At 37.8% G+C, this 24,391-nt stretch overlaps 1 protein-coding gene across 4 annotated transcripts in view; it reads right to left on the reverse strand.

The window, feature by feature from the left end:
• Positions 1-5,821: 5,821 nt before the first annotated feature.
• SLC1A3 (solute carrier family 1 member 3) overlaps positions 5,822-24,391 on the reverse strand; it is a 57,359-nt gene continuing 38,789 nt past the window's right edge. For 2 of the 4 annotated variants that reach the window (XM_062599109.1, XM_062599107.1), the window contains 7 exons: positions 22,155-22,359; positions 20,685-20,727; positions 12,471-12,766; positions 10,757-10,990; positions 8,942-9,136; positions 7,349-7,483; positions 5,822-6,040 (listed from right to left, as the gene is read on the reverse strand). In XM_062599109.1, the coding sequence (XP_062455093.1) occupies positions 5,836-6,040; positions 7,349-7,483; positions 8,942-9,136; positions 10,757-10,990; positions 12,471-12,766; positions 20,685-20,727; positions 22,155-22,359 (1,313 nt within the window). In that variant the 3' untranslated portion in view covers positions 5,822-5,835. The remainder of the gene's footprint in view (positions 6,041-7,348; positions 7,484-8,941; positions 9,137-10,756; positions 10,991-12,470; positions 12,767-20,684; positions 20,728-22,154; positions 22,360-24,391) is intronic. The other 2 variants (XM_062599108.1, XM_062599110.1) reach the window with 2 other exon arrangements.

A 24,391-nucleotide genomic window follows, 5' to 3' on the forward strand; every position in this document is an offset into this window, starting at 1 on the left:
GCTGGGAAACATTTTGCAGTTTTTAGCAGGCTGATTGTTACAGAGCCACAGAACATCTAAAAATGAGGCGCTGGCAGCGTGTGAATAGCTCTTTTGCACTGTGGAGGCTAAGTGGCACAGTGGGTTAGTACCGTAGTCTTTTTCTCTGGAAACTCAGCCTTGCATCCTGGCTTAGCCAATAAAAGAAAGCAAATTGGGTGGTCTTCCCCTAGTCCCCATTTGCGCGTATCAGAAAACCACCACGCAATTTGGCACCGCCGGGAGCTGCTGCCTGGGAGAGGAACAGGAGGGGAACTGCAGGCCAAGAGCAAGGTGGCCTGGCAGAGCTGCGAAGGGAGCTCTGCAGCACCTGCTCAGACACAGAATGTCCCCACTTGTTGTCAGTACTGAGTCCGTTCTGAATATGTTTGTACGTTAGTTTGGTCCCTTTGAGTCACATTCAAGTCAGCCCTTTATTTTATCCTCCTTCCTGTCGCTGTTCATGGGAGCTTTACTGGAGTAAGGAACCGGCAAGCACCACAGGCTTTGGCCTGATGCCATGTACAACCACAATGAATAAATCCCTTTAAGTTTCATTATGAAGTGAAGGGAACATAAATTCTCAAGTATACCTGAAGGATCTACAGTACAGGGATAACAGTACGAAGGTCCTGTGCCGCAGGAGCGAGATCGCCAGGGTTTGGGAGGCACCCGAGACTATACCCAGGCGTGCGTGTCAGCTCCGTTACACTGCGTCTGGGCTATCCACAGTCTGTGGTTCTCTTGTACCAGTCCTGGTGATCAGGGAAGGACGTTGTCCCCATTTTACTGATGGGAATCAAAACATAGAAAGGCTGAGAGACTTGTCTGAGGTCGTGGAGGAAACCGAAGATACTGTCGCGACTATAATCTGGGTTTACGAAGACTCACTATAGTGGACTTCTTGGAGAAAAAATTGGAAAAATGAAGAGTAGAGCTATGAGAGAAAGTAGGACAGCTAGAGGGAGGAATATGGAAACTGGAGAAAATGGGGAACTAGAAATTGAGAGAACTGAGGAAAAAAAGAAGCAGAATATGAACGCAAGTTTAGGAGCAACAATAATAACAATATTGGAGAAAATATCAGGAAACAGAGAGTTGTTTGTTATGATTTTTAAGGAGTTTTAGAAAACTCCAAAAACCAGTAGTACAATGAAGAAAAAATCTGAGCAATCAGGAAAAGCAGAAAAATGTGCAATATCCAGAGAAAGGAAGTTGTAAAGAGCAAAGAAAAACTGTTCATATAAAAATACATTGTTGAAAAATGTAGTTTTGAGTCAAGTACTTGTGAATCTGTGCCAATGTCTGTAATTACAGTTGGCTTTAGAGTGAGGTGATATGAAAGTTGGAATATTTCATTTCGATACTTTCCTAACAAAATAGTTCGGAGTTTTGTTTCACAGTTCATTTTACAGCTGAGTTTGTTTTAATTTAAGCTAGAGTAAAAGCCATCCAGAAGTGAAATAGGATGTTTCAAGAAGTGGAGAATGAAACATTTCATTATACCTGACAGAAATTATTCTTTTTTTTTTTTTTTTTTTTAAGGCAATAAAAAATTGTTTCCTGATGAGAATTATTCTCCCCAGTTTTTCAGTTCTGTCACTGAAGTGAAAAATCAATTATTTGTGCAGCCCTAGTTGTGTAATGAAGCATGCTGAAGAAAAACTTTGGTTACAGACGCAAGTGCTCCTGTACTGAAATTTTGGAATTTTAGATAACCTCTGGGTATCTTAAATACATCTAAGGAGTGGGATGGAGGAAGACTGGAAAGAAAAGGGCTCACTGTACAGAATCATGTAGTCTGACTACAGTGCTCTCTGTTATCAGGAGCAATCTTACTGCCTCCTGATGTTGCAAGTCTGTGTTTTTAGTTTGGCGTGGAGGTGTAGACATCTTTCTCCATCTCCCAGTTTATTATTCGATAGCTCAACTTGAAGCTGATCTCTTAATAAAATGATGACACAGAAACCCAGCCAGGGAGTGATCTATCCGTTCATCTCAGATTTATTTTCTGGGAAATAGTGCGCATTGTTGATCCCATTAGAAGCAAGATATACTTTTCTGTACCATTTCCATTTTGTTATATTAAACACATGTTAAAAATGCCGTAAATTTCTCATCATTTGTGCTTACATTGGAACATAGATATCATTTGTGCAAATCCAGTCCTTCAAAAAAGACCACCTTCCTGTGCCAGTAGCTGATTTTCCACATGCATAGTCACTTTGCTTTATACTGGCCACATGCTGTTACAGAGACATAAATTCTTCCGTCAGAATGTTGCGGCTGTTCTGTCCCCCAACTTCCAAATGAAAACACTGCTGAAAAATTATGCAGTACCAGAGGTCTTTATTCTCCTGTAGGGCACTGAATAGTGAGCGGGGCCAGTGTGGCACTAAGACCTCCAAGTCTTACCCTAAACCTCTGTCTTTAGCTCTTCCCATCATGACAGTAGATCGAAAAACACAAAGATATTTAACTGGATTGCACAAATAAATGCATAGGTTATTATAAAAAAACTAGGCAAAATCATGCTCATGTCCTTTATAACATCCTATCTTACTTCTCTGAAAAAACGTTTACAAAACTTGTTGCACTTATATATTGTTTTCATCCAAAATATCATAGGCAAATTAATGGGGGTCATTGTGCTGGGATTGGTTGGTCTGTGTTCAGGAAGGCAGGACTTCTCCCTGCTGCCTCTGCGCGCTCCAACCAACACCTCTTCCCAGATACAAGTAATTCAGCTCAGGTCTTTTACACCTTCCCAGTCCTTCATCCTTCAGATGATAGCTCTGATAAGTGAAGTTGTTGCCAGATGAACGCTGACACCATTGCAACCATTTCTCCGAGAAAAGTGATGAGAAGATGACTACAATGTTACGATGCTGAAATAATGCTGGTCAATGGTTTTTACTTCCAGCCACGGCCCCGTGAGACTTTCTGAATTTTGGACACATGCAAAATGAATTGGCAGCTTTGCTGTAGCTGAGTCAGTGAAGAAAGCCATTATAAATGCTTAATCATATAATATTTTCCATGTATCAGTATGAATTTATATACTTGAATTTGGATGAACTTCAGATGGAGTAACTTTGATTCTTTTTATTCCTCCCTGCCCCTCCATTCCTTGCATTCCTTTCTCTGTCCAGTCTCACTTATGCTGTGTAAAATAGCTTGAAATTCCTGAAATCTCATATAATGAAAATGTATACTTTGAGTTTTTCTGAACTTCCTTCTGTTACGGAGTCTTTGAAAGAAATCACAAAAAAGCAGTAATGTAAAACTATTTTTATTGAAAATACATCTACAAAGTAATGTTTCTCAATCCACTCTGGGTGCATATCAATGCAGAACCAGTGAGGGATAGGGAAAGGAATCTTTCTATAATACCTGATTTCCATAAGAAACAAAGTTAGTATAAAAAAGATCACATACTTTGTGACACAATTCATTTTTCTCAGCTGATGTCATAGAAAGACAGCCATTTACATTAAGACTTTGCAATGTATTTCCAAACAGAATCTTAACAAAAATTAAATTGTTAAGCCATAATTTCTACAGTTAACTTTTATACACACATTCTGAATACAGTATCTATATAAAAATATCTCTAATTACATATCAGATGTCTGTCTGTATTCTAGGTCTGCATTCTGTTAGGAAAAAAAAAAAACAACAAAAAACAAAAACCCACACTTGCTTTCTTTCAGTCAGAGATTCATTTAGAGCTTTGTAGGTCTGACTGCTCAATACTCTGTATTAAACCCTGCTTACTTCATTCACTGGAGATTTCCTGCCCGTATTGTCTAGGTTACTCAGCTGAAGACGACGGGCAGGAATTGTCAGTCTTAAGAAAACAGTCTTGCCTCATTACTCAAAACATGGGAAAAGATTTGCCTTTAAACAGTGTACTGACATTTTTGCTACAGTTACTTGAACACCACACTGATATTCTTTTAGTGACAAAAGCAACATCTTGAGCATTTTTGAGTAGCAGCTGGGACACTGCAAGGGAATCCTTGCATCATTCATTTCTTTCATCTGAATATTTTTTTTTTCAAGGGCGAGGGGAAGGAGGAAAAAGAAGAAAACCAAATATTTGAACAAGAAAGATCATTTAACAGTAGCGTGCCTTTCAGTTAATAGTTCTTCATTCCCCAAATTGTAACTGCATTATAAAACTTTTCAGTTTAATTCCTATAATAATACAAGGTAAAAAGGGAAAAATATATAATTTGGATTTCTAGAAAAGAGTTTCATCAGGGAATAATATTGAAACAGACAAAAAAAAAAAAAAAAAAAAAAAAAGAAAAAAAAAGAAAGAAAGCAAGAAAGCCACAGGATTACAACTGCATAATCTCCCTTTTTTTCATTCTTTCCTTGTCTGTTCCCTGAAGAAAACCAACAATATTGAGCTTTAAAAAACCTTTCTAATTACATTTTCAACATTTATTACAGTATTTATTATTTTGTAATTTATATATTTTTTCTAGTAAAAAGTAAAAAAAGCACCCATTAGTTTTACTTCCTAAAGGATTACTTTTTTATTTTTGAGATACTGCTGACCAACACACAAAGATTTGGAAACTTCACATTAAGATAGGGAGCCTTCTTTTCCAGATGGAAAAAATATAAACCCAGCTAATAGCTTCATTGCTTATCAATGGAATGACCAAGCATTTTGGGAGGTTTCCAGATGGAAAACCTCCTCTGGGTCTCAGGGACTCTAGTAATGCCAGCACTGACTGATCAGTCAATGTGCTGTGCAATTCAGCACAGACTGATTTCAAATCCAGTCCTAGGAGGATCTGAGCATCTCACCCTTCTGTACCTTCTGCAAAGTGCTAGCACTGTCTTCTATTCTTATTGCTTCTTAAACAGATAATTGGCATATCCACAGCATGCTATGTTCCTTTCAAACATAGAGGAAGTCACATATCCTGTCCCAGAGACAACACAGTCTAGGGCTTTGCTCCTGTGAATACTTAAGCACATAGAGAGTTCAACTGAGTTGCAGCACTGAAGATAAGGAGGCAAATCCAGGGCATGAAGGTGTGTTTATACGTACATACATAAATGTCTGCAATCAACAGGAGCAGATTGCTAAGTTTTTGTCAAGATCAGCTGAGGCTAACGTGAAAAAATTATGTCCAGGTGAAATCACTTTCTCAGAAATGATATTTCAGCTCAGCTGATAAAAGTGCTGATTGGGGTTTGTTTTGTTTTGATTTGTATGTCTTCTCCTTTTTTATCTTTCCATTTAACATCTTTCTTTTTGTTGTGCTGCTAGTAATAGAAAAAGGATGTGACACTATAGAAAAATAGCATCAGATAAAAAAAGTGAAAAAAATGTTAATTTAATTAGCAGGATGCACTTACCAAGTTGAAATCATTGATTGTGTGCTTATAGACGTTAGGATATTTGCAGCAGGTATTTAAAAAAATAAAACCATTTTCAGGCTCTGTTATCTTATTTTACTTTCCAGTTCTTAAAAAAAAATCACATTTACAGGACTGAGTGACATATACACTGGTATGTTTTATGATTTAATAGATGATCCCTCTTTTTTTTATCCTCAGTTAGCACATGTCTAGCAGGACCGGTTGTGTTGCCTGTTAATTTTTTTTTAAGTGGGAAGCCAACATATACCTTGATCACTGCTAATTTGGAATATATTTTCATTAATTTTTTTCCAGTGCTAGCATGAAGGGAGAAAATGAAGACTAAATGGGCTTGATGAATTCAAGATATAAATGGCTGGAAAAAGTATAAGCTTTCCACACTTGTAGTGTTGGACTCATGCCTTCTTTACCCTACATCTTGGTTTCACTATCTAATGGTTTCTCACTCTCATTTTCTTGTGAGATCAGTTGGTATGGTTTCTTCATTTCATTTTCCTCTATCACAGAATTACCCATCTCAGCATCCTTGTTCTTCAGTTCATGCCGTGATAAATGTTCAACAATTCCTGCTCCAATGGAGTCTCCCAAGACGTTGGTAGTAGTACGGAGACGATCCCTAGGAAGAAACAGTAGATCAGCCTTGACTCTATCACTTGCTCAGGGATGCATGCAGACTAGTTGTTAAAATGGCCTTTGAAAATAGCTACTAGATGATTCAACAATGTTATATGTATTTATTTATCTGAACAGTTAATGCCATGATTCCATCTATAAAAGTTAACAAGTATACCAGGATTTAGAGACACAAAATGTGTTAATATTTGCAACTTCACAGCAAAAAATAATTGATGTGCAATAAGAGTGATAAAGGGACCATATGGTAGGTGCTTCTTGGAGGCATTTCTGTACTATAGTGACTTGGGTTTATATCCTCCTGAGATGTAAGCCAGTGAGAGTCTACCTTCTTACTGTCATTTCCCTCATGACCATAAACTATAGGCAGTAATTTAGGGTGAAATTCTGCTGAAATGATTCAAAGTAAACTACAACAATTCAGCCTTGTTAAAGATCTCTGCCCAGAAGATGCAGGAGGCAGCTTGAAAAGAAGTGACTGGCTCCTTACTTGGTGAGTATCCACCTATATAAGGCTATGGGCGTATGGTTAGATAACCATTTGGAGACATTATGTTCTAATAAAGAGATGGACAACTTCTTTTGGGGCTCTTTTGAGAGGGAAGAATCCTCTGGAAACTATAATTAATAGTTGTCAGAAATAGAGGGCAGAGGAAGCCTTCTGTCTGTAGTTTAGTTCCTAGACCTAAGGGTTTTCCCCATATACTTATAGCTGTTAGTCTTCTGCAGACAGAGGGATGGAGAAACTGAAGGGCAATACATTGTGTTGGCTGGATAGGACAGTTACTCAGAAGTTTTTCATTTCTGTGTCCATGGGGAATACATATGAACCTTTCCTGAATTGCAGAGTCACAGAATCACAGATTAAATAGGCAGCAGGGCTGCAATGAACTGGGTCAGATCTGAGTCAGTGAACTTCCATACTCTGAGCCTGATTGATGGAAAGGTTTTCATTAACAGCCTATATATATATTAAAAAAAAAAAAACTAAAGCAATTCTTTAATAACTGAATTATATTCATTGTGTCTGAAAGTTTTCTTAGTACCCTAAGGATCCAGGTTCTAAGCAACCCTTTTACATGCAAAAGGAACCATCGTTCAGTAACACGCCTCATTATCTGCTCTAAGAAAAGACTTCAGTTGCAAGAAATGGTGATTTTTAACATTTTTTTCCAACTAACTTCCATAGCAGAAGAAGGAACCTATTGATCACAGTATTTTCAGAACGTCCCTGACTGTTGTGATTTTAAATACGGTCTAAGCCTTTAGTGGCTCCATCAAAAATACTTACAAGAACCAGTCCACTGCAATGATAAGGGTGATATCATCTGTAGGCAAACCTACTGAGGTAAGCACAATGACCATGGTGACCAGTCCAGCTTGAGGGATGCCTGCAGCCCCAATGCTGGCAGCTGTAGCTGTGATGCTGTGCATAGAGAAGGCAAGAGCAATTAATTGACTTCCACAATAAACTCTCTTTATCATCTGGCAAACATTAAAAACAGATACGAAGCAAAAAAGCAGTTTCCCAGTAGTATAAAAAGAGATGAGCACAGTCCCTAATCTGAACGCTGCACAGTTCTAGGGGAGTGTGCACCTGAATCCAAAATGTTTACACTTAACCTTTAATCAGAACCCTGGAACATGGTTTTGTGAGATAGTACCCCTGCTGGATGCTAATGGCCAGTCAAAAACATTACAGCTACCTGCTGTCACCTATTAAATAAATTCACTTTACCAGCTCAAACATGTTAAAAGAAAAGCTGAGGAGGTAATTTTGTCCTGGCAACTCTAATACAGGAATTTGTATTGTTTGTCCATGTCACTACACCTTTACACTAGGTGCAGTATCATCTATTCTACGGAAGCTGGCATTCAGCCAGCAGAAAGCAGAAAGCTGGCAGAAACTCTGAATCATACACTCTAGTAACTTGACAGAGATATGCTTGTTCACACCTGATTTAGGAAAAGTTTATTCTGTCAAGTGATTTGGCAGTGAGCAGCTCTAGTACTAATGAGTGTGAAACTACTGTCTCAGACTCAGGATTTGCCTCATGACAGTGTGAAAGCAGTTTTGCCTCCTGTTGAATATTCAATTAAGCAGATGGGTTTTATGGAGGGAAGTATTTCTTTTTGAAAATCTACATTCTCAGTTCACCATATCTGAACTTTCAATATTCCCGAGTGATAAATATCTGTCTCTCTGTTCTACAGTGTCCCCTTCCCCCCTGCTGACATCTCTCTCTTCCGCACATACACCCATCACCCTTTCCTCTTAAACTGTTTGATTAACATAACGAAATTACTGCGGATCAGTTATCATCCAGCAGTACTGATTGGTGCGTTGTTTGCTGTTCTCTCTGAGATGTGAAGGCCTGTGTATTTGAAAACACCTCTATATCTTCTCAGCTCTATCCATTGGTCTAATGAAAGGTATTGCTTGCTTTACTTGTATCCTGAGGCCATCACGACTGGAAAAGCGTTACCCTCCCAGCGTTAGCTGTGTGCCGTGCCGCTGTGCTGCTCTTACGGTGCTGCTTTGTACATGCATTCTTAGCTCTCTGGTACTGATTGTAAGTCTACAGCTCCCAACAGCTGCGTGAGATCTTAAGAAGGAAAATTTAGAAGTTGTTAAAAGCTGCTCCTGATGGCTGTACTAAGTCCAGCGATAGGTGCGTCATGCTAGTTTCTTAAAGGTTTACCTAATGGAGAATATGTGCTGTGGGCCTCTTCTGTGCAGATGTAAATTATTACATTTATTCAGCTACTGTAGCTGTAATTCTTGCTTTTAGCTCTAGACGCTTTTGTTTAATCTCATATACTAGCAAGAAGGAGTCATCACAAAGGTGCTTTTATTAGATGTAAGTAATAATGGCTTCTGTACCTGATTGTGATAATCTGCCCAAAGTTCAGATCAAAGTTGTTAACCTGTGCAATGAAAATTGCAGCCAAAGCCTCATATAAAGCAGTTCCGTCCATATTAATTGTAGCACCGACTGGGAGTACAAATCTTGTAACTCGCTTGTCTACTCCATTTATTTCTTCTAGACACTTAAATGTAACAGGTAGTGTGGCAGAACTGGGGGAAAAAAAAGAAAATAATACACACTATAAATTCTACAGAGAGGGATAAAAAAGATTGTCATGCATTATAATGACAAAAGAGACTGTCTGACAATTGGCTGTTCAAATTGTCTGTGTGGGTTTTGATGACTTAATTTTTATGTGAACTACTAGCCTATTTAAAAAATAAATACTCAAGCTGGATTTAAACACTTCTAATGGTGGACCTTCTCCTGATGCCTTTGGAAAGCTTTTCCAATGGTTAATTACTGTCATTCTCCACATGGTCCCTTGTCTGAATTTGTTTAACCTCCGTATTGAGTCACTGGATTTTGTTATACTTTGGCATGCTAGGCAGAAGAAGCTATTAAAAAATTCCTGTTCCCCATTTTTGGTGCCAGGGGTTCGGATTAAATCACTCCTATGCAATGTTTTTCATTCTTAAACAAATAGAGCTATTCAAGCCTTCAGTGTGTTTTCTATTCCTTTAATAGTTCTCATAGCTATTTGCTGGATCCCCTCGGCAAGGCATTCTGATGGATGGTTACATTACTTTACCACCTTAATCTTGTTCCCCTGTTGGTACATCCAAATGTCATATAAATAGTCATTTCACTGAAGGATCAACCCAACTGATCACTTTTGTTTCATATTGGCTCACTGGGAATGCCCAGTGAGCCAATAAGACACCAAATTCCTCTTCAGGGGCATTGCCTCAGAATGAAGGGTAACGTGGCCATTCTGTAAGCGTGCTTTGTACTCTTTGTTCTTAGAGATATGTCTCTACATCTGATTACACCAAAGTAAAGAGGTTTTTCAACACCCAGCAATTTAGATTACTCTCTCTCAGTGATCTGCCTCTTCATTGCTAACTACTTCACAGACTTTCATGTCTCTGGAATCTTTATCAATGCTGAGTTTATCTTTCATTCAGATCACTGATTTCCACATTGATGATCCAAATAGCTTCTCACCCAGATCTTTAAAATAAACCCATACACTAGTATCTTAAATATAGTTATGGTGAATGGTGAACTGAAAACATCTATCTTTAGGGGCCACTTTTAAAATTTATTAAAATGGAAGGTGTTTTCATGAATGGTGATATGATACAGGAAATTTATATTTCGATACAATAATGTTTCCTTTTATCATAGGGATGAACATTTTTTTTCTTCATATGAAGGCCCTCTGAATTTATCAACAAAGACAAAAGTGACATCTCTGTTGTAGATTATGATTTCGAGCCTAGAACTTCACCTGTAAAGAAGAGCTCTCAGACTCCCTCTCAGAATCCCCCCAAACATTCCTGTTTGCCTCGCCTTTTTGCCATACACAAAATCATGACAAACCACTTACAAATCTCTAACACCAAGGCTAATCAAAGTCACAAGGCTTCCAACCATACAGACCTATTTCAACCCTGCTTGAGGGTTCTCACAGAAGATGAAAATAGACAGTCCAAGTCAAAATAATGGTTATAGTCTTCTATATCAGAGAGCAGCAGAACTGAAATAAAGTGTCCAAATGAATATTTGCTATCTATGAATATGGAGTTAACCAATTACATTAGACAAAATTGTTTCTCAGACCTATAATACTAAAAATTATTTTGCCTTAAAATACCGTACTGTACCTGGAAGACGTTCCCAAAGCTGTAACTAGTGCCTGAATCAGTCCTCCAATAAACACCCAAGGGTTCTTACGAGTGATCAGGAAGTAGAGAAGAGGTAGGACGATGACAGCATGAATTAGCAAACCGATAATAACTGTTACAGTATACATGGCAAGCTGACCACCAATCACACCCATATCTTCCATCTCAACAATTTTTCCAGCAATCAAGAAGAGGATTCCAAGTGGAGCATACCTGCAAGTAAGAAATCAAATCAATATTGTACTGAACAAAGTAGAAGGGCATCCCCCCACCACACCTTCTTAGTTTAAATGCACGCATGTAGAATTTTACTGGTTGGATGACCGTAGTTATTCTGAAGGAGTTAAATATCTTAACTCTTTAACTCTTAGCAAGTCAAGCTGGATGTAAACACAGCAGTAACCATTTCTGATAGGCTCTGTTGGATTCAGGATCTGGTAGGAGAAAGTCAGGAGAAGAACATTTATAGTGTGCCTTTCAGACATCTGGAGAGATGAGCTCCCTTTGGAATTCAAGTGTTCAAGCTGCTTCTGGCCATTCCCAGCGGGGCACAGGATAAATTACCTCGATAGCAGGAATCTCCCTCTATAATAGAGGTTGGCTGCATTGTGGAGTAGCTGCAAGGGTGGTAAAAGCTACTTTTCCCTATCTGGTAAGCACAGCTACAAATGAAGAGCTAGCTGTATGTGTCAAACTCATTAAGATCTTTAGAAACATAATTCTGGACTTCTGATGCAGCCTTATTTCCACGAATTTCCTCTTATCTTTTTATACTGAGTGACCATAGAACACCATTTATCCAGCATATCTCAATAACACTTTTAGCCATCAAATCTATGTAGAAACTTCTCAAAAGTAACAATTCTCACCCACTCTTTTATCATCTTAACTGTACTTGCGAGGAAGAAGAAAAGACTTTTGCTTTCTGTAGATGTTTCCTGGTAAAATATAATTTTACTTATTGGAAAAATATACTTATTTCTAGTTTTGCATCTTGTACTAAACATATGTGGATGTGCTGTTGAGTAGGGTTTTTTTATGTTAGCTTTTTTTTTGGTAAGGCAATCTGCTGTAGTAAAGAAGGCAACTAGACAATTCAGACATTTCTTGTCATAGTTCAACATTTTACCTAGTAAATACTGTATCTTCATTGTTGAAGAGACTTCACAGGTAATGCTTGAGGGAAAATACTTTGGTTTTATTTATTTGTTGAAGACAACAAAGAAAGTAGCAAAAATGATGTCTATCTGAGCAGTCCAGCTAAAATACAAGGTCATATTTATATGCTGCACAATTGCAGGAACTAGTTGTGGTGTGAAGTAATGATAACAAGGCCTTACTGTGTAGAGATAAGATTATAGGAGAGGTTTATCAGTTTTCTTTAGTGAAATCAGGATAAGTTACAAGGAAACTTTGCTGTGATTGCTGTCTATTTCTAAAGATATAGAATGGGCCTGTATGAGCTTGGCAAATTCTGCCATGGCCCCTGATTTTTAATCACTCTTGTGAAATGGTGGGTATGTATGAACGTAGGGAATTACAATTCCTTGGTTCATTTACCAAAAAGTTAGAAAACAGTTAAAATGCTTTATCTGACTTCCTGCCAAACATAGACTCTTGCTATGCAGCGGATGTCCGTGATGAAAAAATATTATTAATGATTTAACACAGAATATAACAAGGAGGCACTTACCACATGATTAGAGCTACCAATCGCATGATAGCCTCATTCAGGCTGTCAAAGAAGTCTTTTAATGCCTGACCTTGCTCCTTCATGCTTCCAATCACCAGGCCAAAGCTTATAGAAAAAACCACCAAGCCAAGGGCATTCACTCCGTTTACAGAACCTGGGACAGGAACTATTTCCTCTTTCATTCGGGTGAGGGCTTCCATTGCTTCTGACACATTGCTTATTATGGAAGCCACTGTGGATGTGTCGTTGGGTGGGATATCTACTTTAAACATTCTCTTCTCATAGTTAGTTTTGAACTAGTAAAACAAAAAGAAAAGAAAGGTACTGTGGATGATATCAAACAAAGGTAGAAGTTATCGCATATTAAATAATTAATATCAGAGGACATTTGAATTCTTGATGTAATATTTATTGGTAAAGTGAACAGTGATGAAAACCTGGCTTTACTGAAAACCTCATATTAACTACAAGAGCTGAAGCTTCACCTTCAGCTTCCAGAGCTCACTATTTCATATACGTAAGTCAAAATCAAATATGCATGTTTATCATACTCCTGAATTTGTGACAAAACTATAAATTCTTAGTTTGTGTTTTTATAAATTGTTATTTTTCCCAACCAGATTTTTCCTTTGTACAGCAAAGCTTTTTAAAAATAGGTCTTTTATGGATAGTTGCACTCTTTTCATGTGCTCTAGGATTTCTTTACTTTTTCATCTTTTGAATAAAAAGAAAGATTGAAAACAACCTAAATATTACATACATCCTTCTTCCTTTTTTGAACCTGAAATTAGGGCTTTGTCGTGGCAAAGCCTTTAATTTTCTCTCCTTTTGCAGTAATAAATCACCAGTTATGATTTATCTCTTTATTAAGAAGTGGGTTTTACCTGAAGTGGCCCCATTACGGGACAAGCAAATCAAATTCAATATGTCAATATATTGCTAAATCTCTGCTTCTAAAACTAGATTTGTGCTACCTATTATTTTTTCCAGAGAGAGAGATGCAAATACCCTGATTATTTTTCTCCATGCTCCTAAAAGCCCTGCATCCCTGTCCTGTTTAAATTCTTCTATACATAAAGACTATGAAATACATCTAGATAAATGTTTCAAATTTATCTCAGGATGCTAAATACCACATTAAAACAATGGGATGCACATGTCAATCATTCAGCAACTTTGGTTTTTTGTTTCTTTGGGCCTACCTAAAAAACCCAAGAACTGTAGTATTACTAATACTTGGGGACTGTTGCACACTTTGAAAGCATTTGAGTGAAATGGAGCTTATGTACTTCGGACTAAGATGGAAAACCTGAATATTAGCATTTAGAAACGCCAATCTGAGTTTCTGTTATTTTCTATACCTGAATAATTTTGATGCACTCCAAAAAGATATTTGCTGTATCCCTTGAAGGCTGAAAGACCTTTCTAATTTCAAGTAAAGAATTGCTTTATGGGAGATTTCTGAATAAAATGTAGTAGAACAAATGTCCATGGAGGTCAGCTATTCTTGAGTTTTAAACAAAATTTGTAAAAAAGCTGTAAGACTTGGGCTGTGGTTAGACGAGAGAGCTGAGTTGTTTTAATAAATAGTCACCTCGCGCTGAACAGCACAGCTCCACTGCCTTGTCCGCTCCCATCCATTTTGTGATACTTTCTTCTCTGTACCAGGTCTAGTTTGATCTCTCCATGAGCCGGTAACTCCCTAAGTTGACAGAAAACTAACCCAGCAACTAGTGGCCATGTTTGGGAAAGGGTAAGGAGCTGAATCAGCTGGATGCCAGAGATGGCAAAACACTGAGAGTGGGACTACCCAGCCAGGGAAGGAGGGGAGAGCATTGCCTGTTAAGTGACAGAGAGCTGGTAGAGTGGAAATAGAAATTATCTAGAAGTTAACACCAAAGAATTTTATTTCAGTTCTGACAATACCATTTGAATACTACCTAATACTGTACATTAAACACTTCTAATTCTTCTTTTATGTACCTAGGTTTGATAATTATGTATTTTTTATTTCTGTTTTTAAGTAGAAAATAAATGTAAGTGAACTTACTGAAGGCAAAAGTCTGAAAGGGGTAAATTAGACCAACACTGAAAAGCAAGTTGCTTAATGAGCACTGGAATTAAAGGCTGCTTTCCTACAGGATTTTGTATGTATTTATTTCCTACTTTCGCTAGACACATCATAACTGTCTTCTCCCCAGTTCTCCTCCGTGACCCTCAGATTCTTCTCTCATTCCTACCTTATTCAGTTAGGTCAAAAGCAACATGTAGTATGGCCGTTTGACAGTGTTAGATGTATACGGATCATCTGACTGGCTGTTGCCTGTCAGAACAGGTTAGGAGGTGTGATAACTACTTTTTCCTCAGGGGCAACACGGTCTGGGTTTTTCTGAGACTTCTCCCTATGTCAGATTAGGTTGGAATTGGGCTAAAAATTAGGAGGGACAGAGAAAGAGCTGGGCAGCTAGAGAGGAAAAAGCACATCACATAAAGTGTCTTCCCTTTGAAAGTCCTTTTTTTTTTTTTTTTTTTTTTTTTTTTTTTTTTTGCATTGATTCTGGAATTGTGTTCCAGTGGGAGGACGCCTTTGGTCCTTTATTAATCTCTTCAGAGGTGTAGCAGGGATTTTAGGATCTCAGTTAGCAATGCAAAGCCTTTTTCAATTTCAGCTATGAGAGCAGTACACAGATACTTAGATATATTCTGTTGACTTACTCTGTTGGTAAGACGTAGGTATTCACAGATGTTAGCTTTAGCCTAGGAAGAAGACTTGCCTGGAACCCTTCGCAGGACAGTGCAGAGAGACAGTTTGTTTAGAGTGAGATTCAAAATGGGGATCATGAGCAACAGGAATCCGAGCAACTTTATTTGCTCTGAGAGAGTCAATTGAATAGTCCTTCTCTCATTATTGATAAATGAGGTTAAGGTTAACTTCGCGGATGTGTCTGTCTTTTTATATGCGAAGCCATCTATCAGAAATGGTCATGAGAAAGTTCTTGGTGAAGCAAGAGAAATTAAGAAAAACCAAATAAAGGAATTGAAAAGCAGATTTCTGCCTAGGAAGAAGTGTAAGTTGTTTAATTTTTGTTAGTGCCTTCTCAGATGACACTAAAGGCAAGACACAAGATTCCTTGATCCCCACAAAGGGAGTTTTCTGTGGAAAAGGGTGAAACGGCCAACAAGTGAAAGAGCACCTTCAAGTGGGGAGAAAATCTCAAAGTTTTAAAATAGGTGAGGGACTAGCAGAGTTGATTATTACACCCTCTACAGAAATACTGATGATACAGATCATTTTGTGAGCTGATCCCCACTTTCAGGCAGATCTGTATTGGTTCTTGGTGGGAATCAGAGTTATCAGCTGTCTCTAGAGATCTGAGTAAGAACACTTAACTGTCATAGAGTTCATTTAGCTCAAACTGACATTTTAATATCATATTAAGACTTTGCAAGTCCTCATTCTTTTATGTTGTTCAGTATTGGAAGAAATTAGACAAAGAAAAACTGCTTATGTGAAAACACATTGCAGGCCTAGAGATCACAAAAGAGCTGGTTGTGTTTTACTAGAACTCTCCACACCTACACTGATGATCTGTGATGGGCTAGTACAACATCATAGAAGACCTATCATTTTTGAGGATAAGTTTGGGCCATTTTGTCTCAAGGCAGAGGTGTGTTGCCTGTAAAGTTTTAGATGAAAAATACTCATCTGTTTTCCTTAAGTTCATTTATAGAAAGCAAATCAACGGCAAAGTAGATATTATTTGGTACATCCTAATCCTAATAACTTTCTATTAAGAACTTTATCTACAATGAAAATATAAAAATAATGGCATTTCTAGACTTCGCTGGAAGATACATTTAAAAAAGTTTAATTAAGTTGTCTTATTATGAAACAGACAATATATTTACTTTCTTGCATAATATAATGAATAACTGTTTTAAGCTTTTGTTATTCTTTTGTTTTCATTAATATTACAAAATACCCACAGCTCTTGAATATATTGCATAACTTTTTAAGAAACAACTTTACAATTGCAGTAGCACATTGCAGTGGTTACCTTGCAATCACATGTATAGCTGCTCTGAAAAATCATGATTTACTGCCAGGACTTTGAGATAGATAGTATAATTAGTTCTATCTATGCTGAGTCAGTGTGGTGGTGTAGTTTTTAGTGATAATGACTTTAAAAGCAACAAGCTTGCTAGCCCATTCCTCTGAACCTTAAATGAAAGCTTAAGAAAATGAAAGGAAGAAAATGAGACAATGATATCCCATCGATATCCCATCTTCCTTTGTTAGTTATTAAATCTTCCTGATTTAGTTTTTCTTTTCCATATGGACCTGTGTGAATGCATCCTAAGTGTCTACAGAAGAATGAATGAAAGAGATTAAAGTATATCTCAACCAGCCAAGACTATCACTTGGAATAGACAGCATGTGTTAGTTAATAATCACATGTATGGATATGTGATTAACACTTCCAATCCACTTGCTAAGGATGAGCTGAGGGAAGGATGTTAATTAAAAACATATCGGAAGAAAGGCAGATATCAGATGCACCTTTCTAGTTCATGTGGCGTCAAATGCTGCATATTTACAACACAGTGTCACCCCCACCCCTGCCAAAATTGTTAGACTGATTCTCTTTCTCCAGGTGTCCCAAGTTCACTTATATTTCTTCTGTCTTGACATATCCTCAAGCACAACATGAAGAATGAACAGTTAAAAAGCAGTATCTGTCTACAAAGCAGGCTGCTTAGCCCCTGTGTAGATAGGATCTTCAAACATAGCAAGGAAAGAGAAATGAAGGACGGAAGTGAAAGATATCAAAGATTTCTTAAGATACTCCCAATTGAATAACTTTAGATAAGCATCAAATGTTTGTCTTTTTAGATTCTCCTGTAACTAATAAAACTAATAAAAATCCTCCCAAAGCCAAATGATCAGCACGTAGCAAAGACAACAAGATGTGTCACATGGAAATAACCAGCACCAGAAAGTATGCTGTCTTGTTTGAAAATCTACTGTTTCCAGTGATCCCTATTTGCCATTGATATAATTGGCAGAAGTACCGGTAGAACCAGCGTGCCAACAGGACTTTGCACTTTAAGAGGGAGAGGAGGGGAACTAGCAAAGGATGGAGTGAAGCTAAAGCACGGAACTGCCCAGGTTATTATTCTTAACTTCACTTGCTGGCAAGGATGGATCTCCATCTCTAGCGGCTTTCCTGGTACAAGGGGACGAATGATACTGGTTAGGCCTGAAATAGTTCTGCCATTTCTCAAGCACAGGTTAAACGAAGGATTTCCTTAGCTCTTTGGTGGCCAGTCTGTTGCTCCTGCAGGGACTCTTCTTGGCTTACAGGATCTACAGTGGAGGGGCCATTCTGGAAGGGAAGGGGCACTTGCATCCATCATTCCTCCTATTTCCTGGGAAGAAAATGTGCAAAGGAGGAGGCGGCGACAGTTTTGTCTACCTCAGTGACTTGCTGAGGAAGAGGAACAGGAAAGAGAATCCAAAGGACAGAGGACTGAATGAGAAGATCTTTCCTGAATAAACCCTAGGGTCCTAGGCTTCCTCCAGTCTCTTCCCCCATCAGCAATCCTAAACCTGTTTCCCAGCTTCAACTAGAAGCCTGTTGTCCTTCAGCTTCCAGCCTTGGTTATCACGCTGTGCACAGTCCTTCCCTTTCATTTTGCATGAGCGCCATTTCATATCGAGAAAACTTCTTTACTTCACTAAAATGTATTGTGCTAAGGAAAGTGCAATTTTCTGTGTCTTAGTATTGCAACATCTCAGTAATAGTTGATCTTCTGAAAGCTAAGGATAAGGTAAAAACTTCATAAATGGTAGCTATTCTGTGCGTTGGTGGAGCTGCTTTGGCAGGTGCCTGCTACTGATGGGGAAAGGAACAGGTTCAAACCTTACTGTGGGTCCTAACACAGTCGGTTGGGTACCTGTGTGCTAGCAGTAGTGAGAAAGAAGGAAAAAAAGCTTCCAATGTATTCCAGTACAGGAAGTAAACTTGCCTTAGAGTGCTATAAGACTGGGAGCAGCTAATATATCAAAAGATGTGATTTGAACATGGAGCATATGTGTCAGTGGTGGTTTCCATATGGACACAGCTCTGTATCAGTATAAGCCCTTTGAGTGTGGAGTATTACAAGTGTTATGTGTCTGGACCAGCAAACACAGTGTTACAGAATCAGGTTAGTGCCAGATGGATAATCAGTCTTTATAAATCTTCTGAGAAACATATGAAAAACATGGTATAACTTTTTGAAAAGAAGGTTATAGGGTCAGATGTATAATGTCATCTGGGCAACTGTGAATCTTATGCATTCTTGTTTCTCCTGTAGAATGTTTTTTTATGCCTAAAAATCTTAATTTTGATACTTGATTCCAAAACAAGTAGCACCAGTATGACAGATTTAAAATCCTGGTGTTTCAGTAAGCATATCTGCTGATGAAAGTTAGAAACAACTGTCATGAAATATTTCCTGTTTATTGAACTGTTTCTAGGAAATCCCTTTAAACTGAAAAGCACTTGAGAAATACAATATATGTAATATAAACAGGATCTACAGTACATTTTTAATAAAGAACATAGAATTTAGGACTGCCAGTCACGGAGTTGCTTGGATATTCCAGACAAACTTTGACTTAGGATTTTTCTGGTAGTAGCAATATTTAATTTTTTCTGCTTGAGTTATCTCACCTAATATATCCTGGAACTAGGCTAGGGCTTTTTTCTTTCTTTTTTTTTTTTTTTTTTTTTCCCCTCTTTTTTTCTGATGATGCATTCCCATCTCAAAACAGAAATTCCTGTTAGTTCCTAAGAGTATATCTGGAAAGTGATGCAGAGCTGTAGGGAGATACCAAGCTTCCAACCTCTGCAAGGGCCAATTCACTTTGCTGTTGTAATTTACATTCTTTTCTCCACAGAGTTATCCTGAGCCAGGGGATGCCAGTATCTGTTGCTGATACACAGTGCTGTTGTATCATCAGTAAATTTCATTTTGTGCATTTTGTGGCAATGATGTCATTCATAAAAATATCAATTGAACTAGGTCCAAGACTGGTCCTACAGCAGCTTCTGTTATCTCTGGATGGGCCTGCTTTCCACAAAATTTACAGTTCTTAAAATAATCTTATCCCTTGGTCACCCTAAATTCTTTGAATTTTATTATCTAGCTCAAATACACATTTTTGTATTTCCATACTGCCATTCCTCATCACTGCCCTGAGTCCATCACCATCCTTACTGAAAACAGACGCATGGTATTTGTTGTTTTTAGGGCTGAATGTAGTCTGATGTTGAACAAATCCTTAATGTAGAAGGTCACTGCTTTTTATTAGTCTCTGTTCATATGACTAAAGAAATGTTTACTATATTTTTAAAATTATTCTGCAAGATGTAACAAAGCCTGACTTTTGAAAACTTTTACTTTATCCTCTTGCTTTTTGACCTCCACATTCCAGTTTTTTTGTTGCTACAGCAATAACTGGTAGCCAGTATCTGTTCAAGATTGTCTGTGGGTCAGTATAAAGCTATCCGATTACAGCAGTATATATGATAGGTTTCACTGAAACCATAATGTACTTCTTTTAGAAAAGAAATTAATTAGTTGTTTTTATTTTCTCCTTTCAACAGGTAAAGCTAGTGACAGGGAAATTTGGGAAACAAGTAAATGCAATGTTTTTGGCATTCTGTTGTAGGTGACAGGGAGCCCCTGTTTCGATTTTGCTATTGATGCCCCCAGAACTGTTGCCTCAGTTTCTGACCTCTGCATATTCCCATGGGATATTCTTGAACATGATCCAGTCTCTGGATCATGGTGCATATCCCAGTTTCTCCCACTCCAACATAACACTGCTTTTGAAAAGGAAACGCTGTATTGACTTTAATGAAGCTTGCTACAGATTCATGAATTTGTCATTTTAGAAAATGAATTTTTTGATTTCCTGGGCCAGGCAGTTTTTCTTCACTTCTTATAGCAAATACTGAGAAGGAATGCATGAAGACAAGGCACAGGTTTGACTGGAGGGTTTTTGGTGACAGCTGGCAAGGTACGTAAGATCTGTCATTGCGGTAAGTACAAGTGCAAGCGTATGATATTCTGAAGGAAAGCACTATTACATTTCAATTTGTTATTTTATTATATGAAACTATTGTAATAGAGTTCCATTTGGAAATAACAAAATATTTTTACCTGTTTAAAGCAAGCTTCCACCAAGTTTGGAGGGAACATGTTTCTGTGAAAAGGAAAGAAAAGAACATAAGAAGGAGTAAGATTCTAGTAATACCTTAAGTAGTGGCACAGCTATATAAAGGAATAGATTAGCTAATTACCAAAGGAGTCTTAAGATGAATATGTATGTATTTATGCGTGCAGTGAGCAGAGCTTCGCATATACCATTGGCCTGGTTGGCTTTATCAGGACAAGATACCATAGGGTTGAATAGATGATATCGATTGCAATCTCTGTATTTAGTGTTAAATAGGAAGTCACCTTATGAAGCAGAGTATTAGCTATATTGCCAAAGAAGCAAAGCTCTGTGGCTTGGTGCCGACTTTTAATTTTGTATTTGTTAATGCTGTCTGAATATAGATTCACAAAAAAGTCATTGATATTTAGTGCACTTCCACTTCTCAAATGATTTTTACAGTTACATAGCTGAATGTGTCTTGACTTCTGTTACTCAGTCTACTGTCTTGTTGTGATTAATATTAATAAATGTATGTGTGATATTAATAAATGTATGTGTGTATGTGTGTACTTTTTACATAGGGAAGTTTTGTTTATCTGTTTATTTTCCATAAGGGTGATATTTCTGATGGTAGTAGAGGCAGCCTAACTGAATAATTCTTAAGGAATCGGAGGGTAAACTTCTTCATGGGTCTTCCTGAAGTCACCCTTCCTGGGAACATGACCCTTGGATGCCTTTTTCTGTGTCTCTAGCTTCTCCAGAGGGGTTAGTATAACACAAATTTTTGGTCTTTACCTGTGGAAAAGCTGCTGAGCTCAAAAGCTCGGCCTCCCTACTCCCTGGCATACAACTACGATACATGAGCTGTATAAAAGAGCCGTCACAGAGCCTCTCTGAGCAAGTAGAAAAACAGCTGTTACATCTGTGTTCCTTTGTTTCAAGCATTTTACTTGCATCTTTATATATATATTGCTGGGATTTCCTTCCCATACCTAAAAATTTACAAAGTTAAGTACATAGATGCAAATTGGGAGCTACAATTCAAAATTAAGATTGAAATTAATCTTAATTGAATTAAGATTAAAACTAAATCAGGGGTTCAAGTGAAGTGAGAAACCTGTCAAAAGTTGGAAGTAAAGGAAAGCAGAGAAATTTGGTAATAAGGACTGTGCTGTGGAAGGAGGGAAAAAGATCCATGCAAATAGCAGGACAGAAATCCTTTTTGAGTGTGTAATATTGCTTCAATTTTTAAAAGCAGTTTCTTCCTTTGCAGCTTAAGCTGATTTGGAAATAAATCCATATATTGTTCTTTAGTCTGTAGTGTTGTTGGTGTTAGAGACATTGGTGCCACCTAATTGAAAGCAATCTGGCTCGTTTATCCAGTCACTGTCTAAAATTCTCTACTGTCATTGTGTGACTCTAAATATTACTGTTGTTATTGGTAGAGAGAACGTGCAATATCATAGCCATACCTGATTAAATCAAGAAAGGCATCTGCTGCTGTCACTTGCACAATTTTGCCTTCTCTGTGCATGTTTTCTTTTGTGCCCTTCCCAGGGTGGATGATGACCACAATGATTATACCAATCAGTACAGCAATGATCGTAGTACTCATGTAGTAGACTACTGCTCGGACTCCCATCTTCCCTGATGCTTTACTATCCAGGGCAGCAATTCCTAGTAAATTTAAGCAGAAGGACATATACCTCATACAGTTCAGAGTAAAGACTATAAACTCAGCATCATGAAAATGTTTTTGTGGGAAGACTTTTAATGACCAGGAAGGACATCTAAAGCTCTCCAGCATATGCTGGCCCTCTCTTGAAGCCCGTACTACCATTGGCTTCCCAGCCCACTCCTGTTGCTTGTTGTTACATAACTGTTGTCAGAGTTACAGCTTTCTGTGCTGTGTTAACACATGTTAAAGGCAAAGATTATTGGTCTGATGCAGTGTAGCTTTTCCTATATTCCACTGAGGCAATACATGGAGTTTTTAATTAGCATAGTTACCATACTCTGAAAAATGTGCCTTAGAAATCTGCACCTAATTTGTAAAGGCAAGAAAGGAAGCAGCACTATCAAGTGATGTTGATAATGTTTGCTGCAGTTAAGATGTATGAAGAGTGCTCTTCAATTCTTAATGGAATGACCTGAGTTTACCTCTGTCCCGAGCCATGGGAGTTAAAATAGATTAAATGCTGTTAGCTGGTTTCAGAAAACGCTTGCTATTGTATGAATAAGCATTTAGAGTCTTTCAGTGTCTTTTATAAGCTGTGCAAAACTTGTGACATTAATCCTAATTCTTGGCTGGTCTTAATGCATCTGAATACTAGGGTGCTCAGTGTGGCACCTGCTAAAGCATTTGTTCATCACATCGCACCAGCCGGGCTGGACTGTGGCTTTCAAGTGAACGTGCAGTTCTGCCTGGGGCAGCTCTGACTCACCAAGCAAGACTGTCTCATGAGCACTGTCCAAAATGGAAATGCTGTCTCTCTTTCCAAACAAGTGCGGTTATGCACCTCTCCTTACAATTTCAAGTCGTCAGGTAACTTCCTATAGTTCATTCGGAGGCCTACACCTGCTGTCTCAAATACCGCTAATGTTTCTTGTTGGAACCTTGCCTTGGAAGTGCAGAATGACGAAAGAGATCAGGAAATGGATCCCTTTACTTTATTATCTCCTCCTATGGACCACTACATGGCACCATCTAATTAAAACCTTGGCTGTCCATTTGTTTATCCAGGTTCCATCTTTGCATGTATAGAATATAATGAAAGTTGCCCATCTTTTGCTGTGGATGCCCGTTTTGCAGGAAAAAGCATGTAAAATAGTGCAAAAGAACTGCCCAGATGTAAATAATATGGAAATATGAAACTAGAATCATGACAGGGCAAAACTAAATATTTTCTCGAAATGCCTATCGTTACAGATAAATAAAACTTCTATCTTACAAAGGAGGAAATATGTAGTACTGGAGTTACAGCGAAACTGCTCTAGATAGTCACTGATTGTACTGAGATCAAGGCTGTATTCCAGGCTCTGATCAAATCTTCAAAGTATAAAACTAATCACATGCTTCATACTTACCCTTTCATTTCAGCTAGGGCATGCCTGTGCTTTCAGCAGAAGCCATTAGTGCCAGTAAGATTTGTACCCACAAAATTAAGTTCAGTAGACTTGCTCCCTGAGCTGCTTGATTTATATGTGCCATTGTAGTAGAAGAACAAAGCGTTACAGGAACAATACGAAACTGAAAATGGAAACCCAGCATTTGAAGCATTTGATCCTTAACTTCTCTGCTCAGCTCTTCCATCTGTAAAACTAGATGACAGTACTTGGTTGTGGTAAGTGTACATTTATACGTTTTGAAATTCTGTGAGGCAGAATGCTAGCAAGTAATAAATATCTTCCTGTTTTTATAAACAGAAAGTAAATCCTCCACTCTGTGGAGAATTGCTCATTTTTTTAGATTCCTTAAAATAATGCAAATGTTATAACAATGACTGCTTAAAAATAAAGTTAGTAATTGTTGGCATTTCTGGAGCTCTAATAATGAGTTCTACAATTCTTATATAAGAAAGCTTTTGTTACAAATTTTATTTTTAAAGTATAAGTAGATGTAACTTTAAAAGTATTCAATTTAAACAGTGAAAAAATGCATGCATACTGCTCCAGTCAAATTAGTCTTTATATATTTTTTGATTTAACT

Source organism: Rhea pennata, chromosome Z (genome assembly GCF_028389875.1).
Source record: "Rhea pennata isolate bPtePen1 chromosome Z, bPtePen1.pri, whole genome shotgun sequence".
In the NCBI taxonomy this organism is placed as follows: Eukaryota; Metazoa; Chordata; class Aves; order Rheiformes; family Rheidae; genus Rhea; species Rhea pennata.